We start from the raw sequence: 16,330 nt of genomic DNA on the forward strand, positions 1-16,330 counted from the left end.
GCGTCTGGGGGCAGTTTTCTAACGGAAACAATTAACGGCAACTCGCGGCTATTTCCGGTCAACTAAAACTGACAACATAACCTAAAAATCGGACCTCGTGACATCGTGAAATGAAATGTAGAAGGATTGCGTTGGATATTTAAAAGTTGATCGATTTGGTTACCGCATAAAGCGTATATGGACCACTGTAGGAGATCACGTTGGGTTTGTAAACAAACTGAAGGAAAAAATAACAACAACAACAACGACTCGGCATCTTCCGGAAATCACCGAGCCCGCCGTTTGCTCGTTTCCGGTGATTAGAAAACTGCCCCCAGACGCGGAAAATTTGAAAAAGCGCGTTCCTAACAACGCAAAGTGCGCAGTAAGGAGTGTAAGTATTTCAGACTTTTTTAATGTGACCATCGTAATTTTCGTGTCATTTAACCTCTAAAAAGACTATTCGTGCGGCTGTATCTCTCGCATGCAACAGGCCCATTAATAGTCTTAAAAAATAGTACTGAAGAAACCAGTCTAGAGGTGGACGAAATTAAAATTATTCTGTTGATAACGAGACGGAACTTTGTGCTTTTCTACCCCTATAGCTGAAAATCAAAAGAATGGATAAACACGCGGGGAGTAAGGAATTTCCTGCCGTCGACTTTCATAGGTACCTGGTTGACTTCAAATAAGGGTCCAATTCCAGGTTCTATTTCCTCCCAAATTTTTTTTGTGTTTATTTTTGGGCAAACCTAACTTTATTTTGACTATCACTAGATGTAGAATTAGGAAATATAGCTCGCCGAACTTAATAGTTGGGCTTAAACCCGAATTTCCACCGTCAAGTGTACCTATCACTTCCCAAGACTTTCTCTAGTTTTGCCTAATTTCCCAAATTATCTCAGAGGTGACATATAATACTTTTAATTGAAAATTGAACACAATTTTCATAAAATCATCGTCGAGCATAGAATTAAAGCAGAATTGAAAACATGTTACCCTCTCATATCTTGCAGAACTAAAAAAATTGAGAAAAAATTCATCCGTCATGAAAGATATCTGAAGCTTATTCTGCTTGTCTTTTAGACAGTTCGGTCTGTTTATCGAAATGCGCACTGTCTTCCTTTAACACGAGAAGAAGCTTTTATTTCTTGGAATATTGCAGTACAAAATGGATCAAAAACACCGAATTTTAAAACTTCGAATGGGCATGTACCCGCTGAAGTGGAGATAAAGCCAGGAAAAGTTTGAGGAATTGCATTAATTACACCGGTCAACTTTTTTTTGGATTTTCCGAAGATTTGCCATCGGTTTCGGAATAGATTTTTGGCGCTGATTCTGAAGATCACCTCCATTTACCTGTATCAGTGCAATTCATCCCGGGAAAGTTCGGAATTTTTCCGGAGAAATCGGAGTCTTCCTTAAAAATATAGCTTTTCCAGAAAAGTCAATTTTCCGGGAGAATCTGTGCACGATGGAAAAAACCTAGGAATTTTTCGATCTCGTAGCCTAAAATACATAAGAAACCATGTATTGTCCCCCTATTAAAGTTTCCTTTCCTTTTCTTAATACCAAGGTTTTCCGGTCCAGTTTCATTAAAATCAATTAACTAGTCACCGAGACAGTGTTTTAAGCCACGGCCGCCATCTTAGATTTTCGAATCTTGGAAATTTGACTAATATTTTCAGTTTCCCGTCAAAAAGTATCTACCTATGGGTAGGTGCCATGTTTCACTTTAATCGATTGATTAGGTGCTGAGATAGCATTTTAGGCCACGTCCATCTTAAATTTTCGAATTTTGAAAAGACTGAAAATTCGAATTCTCTATTGAAAAATACCCTCGTGTACCAATTTGCACGTAAATGGATTGATTAGGTGCTGAGATAGCATTTTAGGCCATGTCCGCTATCTCGGATTTTCAAATTTTGAAAATTCGACTAAAAATTCGAGTTCCTCATTGAAAAATACCCTGGAAAACAAGTTTTCTTTAAATCGGTAGAAAAGAGCGCCTACCGGGCTTAAACAATCAATTGTCTCAGTTGTAACGGTTTTCCACTCTGACCACTGTCCCACTAAATAACGAGTCGTTCAAACTGACGGAACAGAGGCCAACGTTTGACCAAAAGAATGACCCGAAAAAGCATCAAATGATGCTCTTCGGGTCGGCACACCGGTGACACTACAAAGATGGCGGAACCTATTTTGCGCGGCAAATTCAAATTAAGCGCGGTATTTCTAATTATTTTCAAATGCGTGACTCCGGTTTCTCTGACGAGGAACTTCTTTTTAAACCAATTACTTGTGTTGCTGATGAATAACCCCTGTTTGCATTAATTATGAAAAGCGAGGCACATAGCTATGACGCTTCATCCTTTTGCTGGCAATAATTAATTATTTACCCACGTATTAAAATATCAAATTATTATGTCATGCGCGCCCTGCAGCTATAAAAACTTATTTTAGGTAGAATTTGTCAAAATGTTCTTTTGGTCACTAAGAACTCTTAAATTTGCTCCGAATAGAATTATTCATCTTCTTAGGTACATTGCTTTCATTGATTATCATGAGGTGTAATTGAAAATGGAGTTAGATCAACGAGTTAGATAAATGGAATAACTGGTGCCGATAAATTTTTCTCTGTATACAGGTGAGTATTTTTAATGCATCAGTGATAGTTAAAATAAGGTTTTTGTGACTGAAAATAGTAAAATAACGATTTAAAATCGATGAACGATTGTAAGTTACCATTTACGAGAAGCGTAAGGTACTTCTCGCAGAACTTTGTATGGCCTAAAAACATGTATTACAAGAAAAGTATAGTACTTCTTGTTTTTATTAATCGCCTATACTTTTTTCTCAGTTTAGTTCATCATTTCCTGAATAAAAAAATTGGTTACGAACATCTTATCTGTGGCAGAAATTACTGCCGATAGGCGGGGAGGGGGTATCTTGCTCATAGAAAAAGAACAACAAAAAATAAAAATCAACGGTTAACTTGCTCACATGCGGATCTCGTTTGCAGTACTTAAGTTAAAATCTCTGTTCAAATATTATTTTCTTAAAAGGGAGTGGACGAACATTGCTTGAAATTTTCCCAGAATATTCTTTACTCTCACAAGAAGAATCAGGGCACTTATCATCGCTTGAGATTGAGAATCCTACCATTTAGGACATACATAATGGCAGGAAGTATGCAGCATCGCAAACCTAGATGCACAATTTTTCATTGGCACTGTCTTCAAGTGGGAACTTGTGAATTGAGCTGCTACTTTGTATTAGCAGCTATCTGTTCATTCAACAAGTTAAGGGCACGAACGCATCGAAATTATCACAAAGTAAATATTTTTTTTCATCAACGGATTCATTAGCCAGCACGCTACCACGCTACGAGAACAGAGGAACAGGAATGATTTTCAAAATGGCGGCCGATTTGTTTACATTGTGCGCACCGGTCAACGTGAATGAGCACCGAATTGGTGCGGTTTCGGGGTCAATCGCCGAATTCCAACGATGGATTCCTCCGTTCCGCCAGTCGGTAAAACCCCTAAAGAGTTGGGACACTGGGACAGGACGGAAACTTATGGGACCGTATGGTACGGGACAGGATGGAAATAAGCTGTTTTTTAAGCTTATCTCTAACAGTAAAGACAATTTTGGAGTTTTTTTCACGGAATATTTAGTAGCACATCCCAGAGTATCGGAATAAGAAAAAAATTTCCGCAACGCATACTTCGAAAGTATTTTACGAGCTGATATTAGTGTGTGTGTATCCTTGACTTCCTGTTAGATATCGTGTATAGCATTTTGTTTGGCATCATTAATGGCGTTAATCATGCACAATAATTTGCGAATTTCAGAATTTTTGCCATCTGCGACGTGTGAACTATTCAATCGAAACAAAAAAAAGTAGTTTTTGGTAAAAACTCAACGTTACGGCAATCATTTAGAGCTTGTTACATTGTTGCCATGTCTCTCCTGACTGTTGCTGGGGACAATGATTCTAGCGCGTGAAAAAGTTATTGATGGAGCAAAAAAGAAATTGACCTTTTTTTTTTTCTCAAATTCAAAAGCATTACATTCATCTCCGATGAAGTTTTCTCAAATAATCACTCTAGTTATGCTGCAACATCGATTTAAATTCAAGAATCAGGCACGGGGGACACGCAAATTTGGGACAAATGTAGGCAACTTGCACATTCAAAGTTCTCCTAAATATTTATTTCAGTCCAAATACCCAAGTAGCATTTTTCAACGGAAAAATCACGATACCTCGAAATTAAATTGACAAAAGTTGTAATGTTGCTAAGCGCCGATCCACCTAAGAGGCTTCAATTCGCGGCCATAGCCAAGTGGCAATGAGCTGGCCTGCCACCGCTGCGATTCGGATTCGAATCCCTGCGGAGGCGCCGAGGACTTTACACTCGTCTCCGTTAAAGGACCTGACGGCTAAACCTGACGGAAGTCGGCTGACAGCGCCAACCCAATTTTTTAAAATCGCCAAAAAATTGGGTCAAATAAAGGTATATACTTACTTTACGAATGCCCCTCGTATGATCTGTTGTGCTATTTAAAGTGTCTAAATTATCTTTTTTCCTCGGCAAATACTGTCGGTAATCATGCCGAAAGGTGTTCAGAACCGTATTTTGATCATAAACTCAAACACAGCGTTAATTGAGATTAAAAAAGTTATAAGAACAAGTCTATGTTATGGTGTTGTTGCGATTTCTGGTCACCGGCGCCACCAGCGCCTAGGGAGCCCAACTCGAGCTTTGATTGGCTACAACGCACGAATACTGCCGAAGCAGTCCGGGTGCACCCGAATCCGACGGAACGCACGGCTCCCGGCAGCGGCAGAAGATATGCAAAAAGCTCTATTTCAACTCCCTTTTTCACCAAGAAATCATGATGGAGAGCTTGCAAAATTGTTTTGAAATTATTACTCAAATCCTAAAATTTTCATCGACGCAAAGAAATCGAGTCTCGGCAAAAAAAAAAAACGATTTTTCGCGAATTTTTGAAAAGACCGTATTTACACGTATTTTACATAGGGCGAACCTTGGTGTATACCATGTGACGTCACGAAGTCCCAGTTTCGAAGCGCGGGAAAAGACCCGTTTCAAATGGCCTTTGACTTTGAGGAGCTTTGTCTCTAAGTTCCGGTGACCGGAATTTTTTTTAAAAAAATACCTCAATACTCAGTAGACCTCAAACTTTTAGAAATTGAATTAACAAAATTTCATGCAACAAACCCATTGTTCACATGTCTCCGTTTTCCTCACTGGCATGAGATAGGCCGAGGTGGCCGAGGGAGCTCCCGGCAGGTATCTCCACGCCGCGCTGCGCCTCGTCGCACAATTCAGTGTCAGTCAAATACAGCATACAGCACAGTCAAATACATTGGATTTGACGCGGCCTATGCGGGAAACTAAATTCGTCTATATTATGATGGAAGGACCACAATATTCGACCCTTCACATTCTTTAGTCGTCAGGTGGCGCACTCTACCAAAATTTGTCGGTAAGTGGAGACCGGTAATCGTTGTCGTTCGCCGTGCGCGGAGTTGTGCGCAATGCAGCGCAGCGGGCAGCGCAGCGCAGTGTTATCTTAGTTCAGTTCAGTGTGTGTCTTAGTTGATCGGTAGTAATTAGTGCGGTTACTGTTCGATTTCCTCGGAAATCCCATGTGTTTCGGGTGAACTTAAATTATACTATTGTTATCATGTCGTCTAATAGTCAAAAATTGCCAACGATGGATAGAGTTATTAAAAGTAAGTGTCCCTTCGCACGATATATCTGAACTCCTTGTTTTTCCCAATTGATTTTTCTGGGTCGCCATTATTCTATTGATTAGGTGTAAAGCCTAATGTTTCAAACTTTCATATTGTTCTTCATTTTCTGCGATTCTTCGATCGTAGCATATGGGCAGAAAATTCTCAGTTATTTAAATAATGAGCCAGAATTTCAGTCATAGCCTCGTAACCCGCAGATTCCTCACATTTCTGTTTTTAACCAGTAATGCATGAACAGCTGATGTTATATACCTTTGATTTTGGTTATCTCCTTCCAAAGCCTGATCCTTTGGACCATGACTCCCTAAGTCCCTACCAGCACAGTTTGCTGTAATCATTATTTGATTCTCATGCCATATTTCTATCTCATTTGGATGTGTCATCCAAAAGTGTGTAGCTAATTCTAACCAATTTGTTGTGTCACACTTACCGTGAATCGATAATCTTCTGGTCACTAAAACTAATTTGATCTTTCAAATTTCTGATTAAGGCTACTGTTTGCTCCCTTAAATGTGACACAGTCCACAGTCTTAGTCAATTATTTATCTCTCATTTGTCACTGAAAGGAGAGGTAGATGCCTACAACTGAGGAAAAAGTAGAAGAAACAAACGTCACATTGTAGCATGCTACCATGCAGCACACATTTTGTGAAAACTATTGAGCCAACTGATGATTGATGCATTCAGGTTGTTGTGACATTTGTCTCATCGCTGAACACTCTCTCAGTGGATTGCCATTCAATACGATGCAAAGAAAGATTGTCTCTTCACTCTCTTCTTTTCCCTTCCCAGTTCCAAGCATTAACGGTGTTCAGCTTATCACCACAATAAGGATGGGTTCAGAAGTCTTATCCTCTAGCCCTACACCTGCAGAACACTAGTTTTATGTAGTGAATCTCAATGTTTTGCAATTTTTGATGGATACATGGAGTTACAATGGTTTTTCTCAAGTAGAGGTTTAAAACTGTCATGCTTAGGATCTCCGACTTCCCTAAGCACAGATGTAAGAGAGCTAAATGGGTAATCCCAAAATCAATTATGATGTACAGGCCACAATCAAGGGGTGCGAGTCCTCTGAATGGGCTTACACAATTATACATTGGCTCTCTCATTCTTTATCAAGTTGAAAGAGGAAGGTCAATTTAAGGGTTAGTGACCTTAATTTTCGATCTGGATGTTGCAATATTTCAGTTCTAATGAACATACTTAATATTAGAGCGGAAGCATCATATGTAGAGAAAAATGTCAAACTCTGGTTACTGCAGAATCAGCACCACTCAACAGGTTAACTCATGCAGTCAAATGACAGATGCGTTCTCTGGAAGCATCAGAGGAAATACGTTGCTGATTTTTCATGAATTGCCCGATGAATAACTTTCGTCATGTGACTGTCATGGCGGCTCAGGTTTTGTTTTTGTTTACTTCAGGAGCGTGTTATGGTTTACATCATTTTAGGTATTGTTCTCGGAGATAATCAACCCTGAGGGTTACTAGGTCAAATTGAAAAAGAATCTACATTTTATTTAAATTAAAAGGCGAGTTACGAGACACGATAAATGATGGCGGGATGGCGGGAATGCGAATACTTAAGACATTGAGGTTATCTCAACGCTCAGTGGCCTTGCCCATCACCTTTGAAAGGTGCTGGGCGATTGCGTTGGCCGATGGCCTGCCATGACAGTCATCAGGCAATTAGCGAGAAGTCAGCAAATCTTCAAGAACGATCGTCAAACTCTCAACGGTACTCATCGGGTAAGCAACAGTTGACCTGATGCCTCCAGAGAACGCATCTGACACCACTAATGAGTGGTGACCTGAACCATACTTGACTTATGTCTCAACATACAATGCCTCTATGAGCATAGAGGTGTCGTCAGCTAAGTTGACGGTTGTTTACTTTCAGTTTGCAAGCGCCAACGACGTATATGGGCCTCTGAACAAGTGGCCTTTGCTACTATCCACATTGAAAACATCAGTCTCATGATCTTATCTTAAAAAAACTACTTCTCAGTTTTGATTTGCAACTTTTTTGTGGTTGTGATCTCTGTGTGGCTAAAAATTAGATGACACCTCTTAGCAGATTTTTATAATCTCCATATGTATCTTTGTCATGAAACATCAAAGAACATTTCATATTGGTAGTAATACCCTCCTAACTTTCACGTTGAAAGAACAAGAAGAGAGGTCTGTAGGAAATCAAACCTTTGAACTTTATGCAAAGTGTTGACTTCAGCACACAACATTTTCCTTCAACAACCGAAGAAAACAGTTTTGTACACATCAAAGCTTACCTAATTAGATTTCCTTGTCAGCAGGCCAGTGCCCAGGACTGCTGTCACTGAAATTAAATTTTGGAATGTGGGTCACATGAAGGCCTTGATACTCCGGCTTGTATTTTGAAAGAATTGAACTTCGACAAGGCTGTGAAGTATTTAAAAAAATCACTCTTATCCTACTATTTTGTTTTTTTCGTTTTTCTCAATAGGATAATAGGGTTTGTCAGATGAATAAGCTTAAAATGTAGAAGAGATTCCTTTTTCTGCGCGAATTGAAACAACCCCACAAGAACTCAGGTGAGATAGTTGGTATCACACCCTTAACGGAAATTTCTGCTTTCTTCTAAAGATAATTGAAAATCTTTCTGTTAAACACAAATTGCAAAAAATCGATGCTTTTCTCTCTGACTCTAACCAATCGGAGGACTTCTTTCACTTCACCTGTGACGCTTGCTTTGGCATTTTTTTAAAGATCAAAAGTAGGGAGCTAATCAGGAGGTTGAGGCATGTGCATTCTTCTTTAACTTGCAATTTAACATTACTTACATCTTACAGATATTCTAAGTTTCCCTCACAGAGAGATACACCCTGTCCGCCCATCTTAGATTTTCTTAGGAAGTGAACAACTTAAATACAGTATTTGAAGCAGTAATTTACAAACCCTTAATTTCTGCCTATGCTAACTATTTTTAGATCAAACCTCAGAAAAGTACTAAAAATATGGTTCGAGATTGAATTGTTGTCACATGCAGGACAGTATAATGGTCATTCACACCGACAAAGTGGACACTTACCTACCCCGATCATAAAATTGTACCTCGGTCACATTTACAATTAAATTATTAGGAATTGATTGGCACCAATCTCTGTTGAATAATGACGCAAGGATTAGTCCATTTAAGTACCCCTATTTTGTTTCTTTTTCATAACATTCATCATAACAATATGAGAAGCATTTCTCTTTTAGCTCTCTCTGTTCTCAAAATGTTGACGTCAAGATCATCCTTCTGTGAACAACCTTTGATTTGTTTTGAAATTGATTTTGGCCCCGAAAGCTTTTTATTAATTTAAGGATTCTGAGATCCTAATTTCATACTTTTTAACGTTCTTCTCAAAAATGAAAGGTACAGCAAAAATACAAACGGTACACCCTTATGGAGGATGACTAAAGGTCGAAAAACACTCAAAAGATCTATCTTAAACATAAGGAAAGGCCGCAAAAGGTGACATCCCGGACAATTTTCACATCTTCGGAATCCAGATTCAACTATGGTTTTTTAATATGTATATAGATGGGTAAGATCTGTTACGTACGTCAATATGAAAGTTGCGCCCCACTTTCTTAAACCATGGCGTGGCGATTTATCCAATTTTTCCTAAATCTGGCTCTTTGATACGATTTTTCTAGAAAATTTGGCAACGGAGGAAAAAGTTATACATGAAAGTTTATTTTTTTCTAACTCTCTTCCCCTCAACGCACACAGTTTTCAGTTTAAATTAAGTTTTACAGTAGAATTGTGAGTAAAATTGAAGGAAAAAAAACGTTAATACGCGCCAACCATGGCAACAATGGACCGCAAGGCTCCTAAAAATTCATCAGAGGTCTTTTTAAGGGCCAAAAATGAAAAGTACGAAAAAAAATACATACATAGGATTGACCTCAAGAAGCTTACGGGAGGGAGTGTGCAGCCGACTCCGAGCGGCGAGTGGCGCGGCGCCCGGATTCCAGTCGGCGCGCGCGGAGAATAAACTTAGATTGCTCATATCTCCGCTACCAATCGCTTCCCTGGGAGCTATAATATATCAAAAGAAATGGAAAAGTACGAATAATTTAATGAACAGTTTTTTGTTCGAATCGAGAATCCTGCATTTGACGATGTGTTAGGGCTGAAAAAAAATTGACCCTTTAGAAAGTGTGAAAAATGGCATCATTGCAATCTTAAAGTACCTGAACGATCAAATTGAATACATATTTTAAAAGAACGCAATTTTAGGAGAATTTCAACGCAAACTGCTTTTCAATATCTCTTTTCGTTCAAAAGATATGGAACTCGACGGTTTTCAATTTGGCAACGCTGCTACGCGGAAAGAAATTCATTTCAGGCTTTGAAACTTTGGGGAAAGGCGTATCCTACAATGAAGAATAACATACTGAAAATTCGTCAAAATCCATGAGGGGGGAATTGTCGATTTTGCACACACTCCGCTGTATTATCACGCAAAGTGTTCAGCACACATGACCCTTGATTCTCCAACTTAGTACAGATGCCGATTTTCATTTGGGAACCCTGGCAGGCAAAATTTACCGTCTCTGAGAATGCTGACGTGCATTCGTGCATCGACTATTTTTAATTCAATTCGATCTGTAATCGATCACTGAATTTTCGATTATCTCACAATTCAACGAATGGAATAATAAAATCGATAAACGATAATCATAGAACACGGCTGAAACGGTATAATGACAAATTGCTCCGGAAAATCGCCAACGTAGATTTTAAAGGGTCGAATACAATTTGATCATCGTTTCTCGGCATCATGTCTTTAATCCAGTGTCGCCATGTTTCATTTAGCTATTAGTCGGATAGTTGTCGTTTCATTTAGAAGCATCGCTCTTTTTTGACCACCGTTGTCAGATCATAACTCATAACCGTTGTTTCTCAAACTTGTACACAGCAATGTAAGATTTAGGGTGGTGGGGCTCCGGGGCAAACCTGTGTGCCCCCCCCCCCTCTCTCTCTCTCTCTCCGAGCATACGTGTAGCTTTATCATTTTCGGTGGTACTTAATAATACCCAACCCCAAGTCCTCCCACCGGGCAGGGTCGAATTCACTTATTTTTCGCCAGTGGGCCACCTGTATTTTTCCGCTCCCTTCTCATCCGTTTTAAAACATGAATCAGAACCATCAATTGGACGTGCCTGAGAGCGGAAAAGGGGCCGGGGCTTTATACGCATTTACTCGTGTTGGGCTCATTTTTTTTTAAGTCGTGTCCACACTAGCAAATCGCGGAACTTTGCACGAAAATTAAAACTACACTGTTAAAAATTAATGATTTCTCTGAGTGAACATCGGGCGTGAAAACAAGATCCAGCGCGAATATCGCGCCGCACTCTGAGTGAATATATCAGAGCGTGAATATCACCAACGACGGCTGAATTAGATGAGCTCTCTCAATTAGCGTGAATTCAGCACCTAGGGAATTATTTCTAAACGGGACCTTCGAGGTTAAAAAATCAACTCAACTTGTGTGCAATAAAATTTTGTGCACCGAGTAGGAAAAACCTTCAATTTTATGAAGTGAGTTCACTTTTCATTTCAAGCTCCTAGATTCGCAAGATTTTCCAGTTTTTCTAACGGTATGTTCAAATCAGTGATTTTTAAGGTTATGTCCGGAGCAATTTTTATACACTACTTATTGCATCTTTAAGATTTACAACTACATGGAGTTACAGTCCACAGTTAACGTCCGCAACGCAGAGGAGGACGTTACTCGGCTCTAGCAGAAAGTAATCTCACAGTTAACTTGTTTGATAGGCTGTTATTATAAATTCAGGTAAACTGTAGTAGCCCTATTATGTTTCAATTTATTTTTATGTATGAAGTGTGTTCAATTTTGAATTAAATTTCGGTAAAACATTTTTATCATTTTCTTAAATATTTGATAAATTTGTCCTGATAATGCACATTTAAATGCAGTTTAATTATTGATCTTAACTACTTTTAACTTCTCTTCGTGTTTAACAACGATGTTATCGAGTCAATCATGCGGTTCCTGCTTTAACAGCGTTACTATAGTGCACACGCGGGGTCTTTATCGGTAATGCTGCACATTGCTGCTATCTGTCGATGCCCGCGAAAATAATTTTTTCGTGATTTTTCCAACATGTTATTAAGAAATATTTTCGTGTGCAGTGAAAAACCCGGAGAAAATTTTCTGGGCAGCGCACTTGGCTAGTTTTGGATTTTTTGGTGATTGTGTAGGTTAAAATTCTTTGGTACCGCCCGAGTTTCATGGCATAATTTCAAAATGTTGATGCTCACCGGTATCCTCACTTTTGAAGTTGGAACCAAAGACATAAAGACGGAGCGCTCGTATCTAAAAGCACGAGGAAAAAGTGAAGCTAGGTTCGGCGCTGCGCGCTTGTGTGAGTGTGTAAATGAGCGCGGGAATCCATGGCGGCAAACGGAAATTTGATTTGAACTTGTCCTCTTGATTTTTGCACATTTCTTCTTTGAAACGTATTTTAAATTCCTAAAACGAATATACTAAGAAAGTTCGGTCTGCGTCCTAATATAATACACCTACTTTTGCTCGGTAACAGGCAGTAATCTCAGATAAAGTTAGTTTTTCTTCTGCTCATGGTGGTTCTGCAGGTTCAAACAGGCCGTTACAGTTCTAGATCAACGTTACTCCCAAATGAAATTAATCGGTCGACGACGGACTGAAACTAACCTAAAGTTAAAAAAATATGAGTGTGTACCTGAATTTGGGCAAAAATCAACCTAAAATACTTTGTTTCCGCAATTTTATTTATTAGTTCCCGCCCTACATTTGAATTCAAACTTGTCCCGATTTCGCCGCCAATCCTCTAGCCAATAGTAGAGGTGATTGAAAAGAGGCTCTAGAAGCTTCATTTTTTGCTTTTAGTGCTCTGTCTTTATGTCTTTGGTTGGAACACCCGTTTTAGCTACCAAGGTGGCAGGAGGAGCTTAAGGGAGGACGAAATTCAGACACCTTGGGGTCAATTTCCCTTTCACTTTTACCATCCCCGACTTCGTTCGACCTATAATAATGGAAAAAAATAACCTCTTACGGGTGATCTGGGACACCTTGTATTTTTCTGGAAAGGTGCATTTTTATACTCATGACGAACGTTACATCTCTTACTTTTGCCGCGCTGTTCATTTCACAACTAATTTGTCCTTAAATTTATTTTTAAGTTGTATTTTAAGTAAAGGTAGAAACTCGGCACTACCATCACCTTAGATATTTACATCGGTAAATGTTCTCACAGCTATTCGTATTGAATTTAAGGAGAAATTCATGTACCGTTGTGACAATTGGCTTTCCTGCTTCATGCTATTACCTTTTACTTCAATTATATTTCATAAACTGCGAGAGTTACAGCCTATTTTAGGTATTAAGTTCCATAGGAATGTGTGTAACGTCCGCAACAAAGCCGTTTAACGACAGGGTGTTCCAAACTGGGCGACTTCGGAAAATGAATCGAGACGCCCCCTAAATTTGTTTCTTACAATCCAAACAAGATACCTGCTTTTTAATATTTTCGCTCTCCGACAATAAAGATGTGCCGAAATGCCGACTTGAGGCTGTTTTCAAAAAAATTAAATTGATTTAAGTTAATGGAGTGAAAACAGGCCGATCCGCAGAATTTCTTCTTTCGACTGTAAAATGCGCCAAAATATAAATAACTCGATATTTACTCACAAAAACACCCAGAGGTCTATTGGGCTCACAGCGGAGCCGATTCGTAGGCGTCGGGGCGCCGCGCTGCTGCGTATGACATAATGCGGCTAGGGTAATCCAATCCTCTTTGGGCAACTTCGGAAAATGGACCGCGATGCTCCCTAAATGTTTTTCATCCGATTCAAAAACGACGAATACCTCGTATTTTTACTTTCTGACAATATTGAGACCTGCCTCCGTGTGACTGGTTTTTGGGAAAAATTGAAGAAAGTAGCAAAAAATAGTAAAAGAGACGAATATTATAAAACTTCGTAACGTAAGCAACCGTAACCTCACTTGTGTTCGATCGGCTTTCTGAACTACGAATTTTAAGTTTCAGCATATGTTATAAGTTTTCAGAAACTTGGAATTCTGACAGATTTGTTTTCTTGAGAGAAACCAAAAAATATCCGAACATGCGCAAGGCTTCACTCGCCAAATGCACAAGAGAGGTACGCACTACGCACCCGCACATTCGAGCCATCTGCTCCCTCTTACGCCTGTACCTCCTTAAATAGAGTAGCGTCATTTCAAGGGTTTGATAAGTAAATTAACTGTCCAACTGATGAGCACATTGCAACAATGGTTCGTTGGTAAAACTTCCGCGCTTTGCAGAAAATTCCATTTTTTCTGGGATAGGAGTGAATGAGTCAGTTAAGCTCGGGAGGGATTTGCCTGCAATTAGTCGGATCTTACAGTTTTCGGTACAAGAAGAACGATGCGCATGTTAAAATTTCACGAAAAATTGTCTCCGCGGAGATATAACGCTTCCTTTTTAGGGGTCCTCGAAAACGTGTTTGAACCGACCGCCGCGCCGTGAATCTCCGCATCTCCGCGTCATAAACGGGAAGATGGCGGCGACGAAACCAACCTGCTTACCTACTACCGCCACGCCGCCGTTGTTGACATCACGATTTCTCGTTTGAGGTTAGGTAAGTTCTGTGTGAATGTTTCATATCCTACATACCCTTGTATCGCATTCTGATTGAAAAGCTTAGTGAATTAAGCACAATGGATATGACTCTGAAACAAAGTAACCGACATAACCTCCAATTGACCAACAAAAACATACCGCCAACGCGTCGCCGCCGTGTATACTACGCATTCCGCCGCCATATTGATCGTGACGTGTACATGCGGAACCTACGAGCGCGCAGTTCAAACGCCGTTTTAGGCCACCCTAATTTTTGGAACTTTCGAATAAACTTTTCTCCCGTTTGCAGTCATCAAAAAAAAATTAGGAAAAAAACTAAGCTTCGGTCACTTACTACTTTCGAATGACACAATAAAAAAAAAGACTTAACTGACTCATTTGGCAGTGAGTTTGTCCGCTTATCGATCCTCAATGATTTCTTTTCTAGTGATATTTATGAAACTATGGCGTTTTCAAAACCATCTTTTTGAAAAAGGTCAAAACGTACATCTGCTCGGCAATTACCACTAAATTTAAAAAAAAGTTCTATGCGTTTCATTCTTTAATTTACGGGAAGTTCAATTGACTCAACGTGATAATGTTCACCTTATGGCTCAGTAAGTCATCATTTAATATTTTTACTTTCTCGCTCCCCTAGGGTAGAGGAGGTATTGTCATCCTCCAAGAGAAAGAAAGTAAAAATTTCATCATTTCTAAACGTTTTAATGTCCCAGGAGTCAAAATTACCATACTTGAAAAAATGTGTGTCCGTCCGTCAGGCGTCCCCCAAATCTGTCTATAGCGATATCTCAGAATCTATTTGTTCGATTTCATTCAAGATTTGCAGTTTGCAGAGAAGACCATATCTATGGTCTCATTATGCACGATTTTGGGATACGCCAAAATTTGGGGGAGGGGAGGGGGAGGGCTAGGGGCCACACGGTCGATTCTTAGCAAAATCACACGGATAGCTCATTTTGATGGACTGTAAATTTTGAAAATTGCCTTTAAACCTTTAAAAGTGGGCAACAAGTACATCACCTGGGTCATTAATTGAAGTTCCTAAAAGATCTTTGGACTAAACTCAAAATTCAAGGGATTACGAGGCACAAAAGAAGGGCACTTTGTTCCGCGACATCACACAAACAACTCATTTTCAAGGACTGTAGGTAAATTTTAAAAAAATGCCTTTAATTCTTTGAAAGTTGGCATTAAAGCACCACGCGGGTCATTTATTTACGTTCCCAAGAGATATTTGGACTAAACTAAAAATTGAAGGGTTACGCGTCATGTAGCGAGGAGAGCACTTTGATCACACGGAGAGCTCACTTTCACGGACTGAAACTTTTGAAAAAAATGCCTTTAATTCTTTGAAAGTTGGTACAAGAGCACCACCTGAGTCATTAATTTAAGTTTCTAAAGGATCTTTGGACTAATCTCATAATTGAAGAGGAGTCAGTAGCAAGTCGCCATTTTGGGCTGAACGCTCAAGGAAGGGAAGACTTTTCGGTATAAGCAGCAAGTGCTTTGAGTCAGATGAAACCTGGGATTTCAAATGCATTACACAATGCATCATATACTGTCTCCAAAATTACTCCGTAGGCATACACCAAGCAAACTTTGACGACTAATTAGGTACGTACATACTATGAATCATCGAAGCTAACACTGGAACTGACACTTCGATCTTTATTAGAAACTAATAAATTTGTTGCTAATGAACTTAGAATCCCTGCAAATTCCATCTTTCGCGGTTCTTTTTTACAAGGTACCGAACGCAAATATAATAATACTTACTGCTCGAACATGATTGATTTCCTGATTAATGATAACAAGAAAGCGCGGTTATTTATCACCTGTCCAGATTTGTCGACGCTGTTATTGTTTAAATACACGGAGATACGA

At 39.4% G+C, this 16,330-nt stretch overlaps 1 protein-coding gene across 7 annotated transcripts in view; it reads left to right on the top strand.

Annotated features, from left to right (window-relative positions):
• Positions 1-5,515: 5,515 nt before the first annotated feature.
• The window catches only part of LOC109040504 (serine/threonine-protein phosphatase 2B catalytic subunit 2), a 415,824-nt gene continuing 405,009 nt past the window's right edge, over positions 5,516-16,330 (top strand). For 3 of the 7 annotated variants that reach the window (XM_072305204.1, XM_072305201.1, XM_019056476.2), the window contains exon 1: positions 5,519-5,746. In XM_072305204.1, coding sequence (XP_072161305.1) covers positions 5,698-5,746 — 49 coding nt within the window. In that variant the 5' untranslated portion in view covers positions 5,519-5,697. Of the gene's footprint in view, positions 5,747-16,330 lie in introns of all 7 variants that reach the window. The other 4 variants (XM_072305189.1, XM_072305192.1, XM_072305196.1 and 1 more) reach the window with 2 other exon arrangements.

This window comes from Bemisia tabaci, chromosome 1 (assembly GCF_918797505.1).
Source record: "Bemisia tabaci chromosome 1, PGI_BMITA_v3".
Classification (NCBI taxonomy): Eukaryota; Metazoa; Arthropoda; class Insecta; order Hemiptera; family Aleyrodidae; genus Bemisia; species Bemisia tabaci.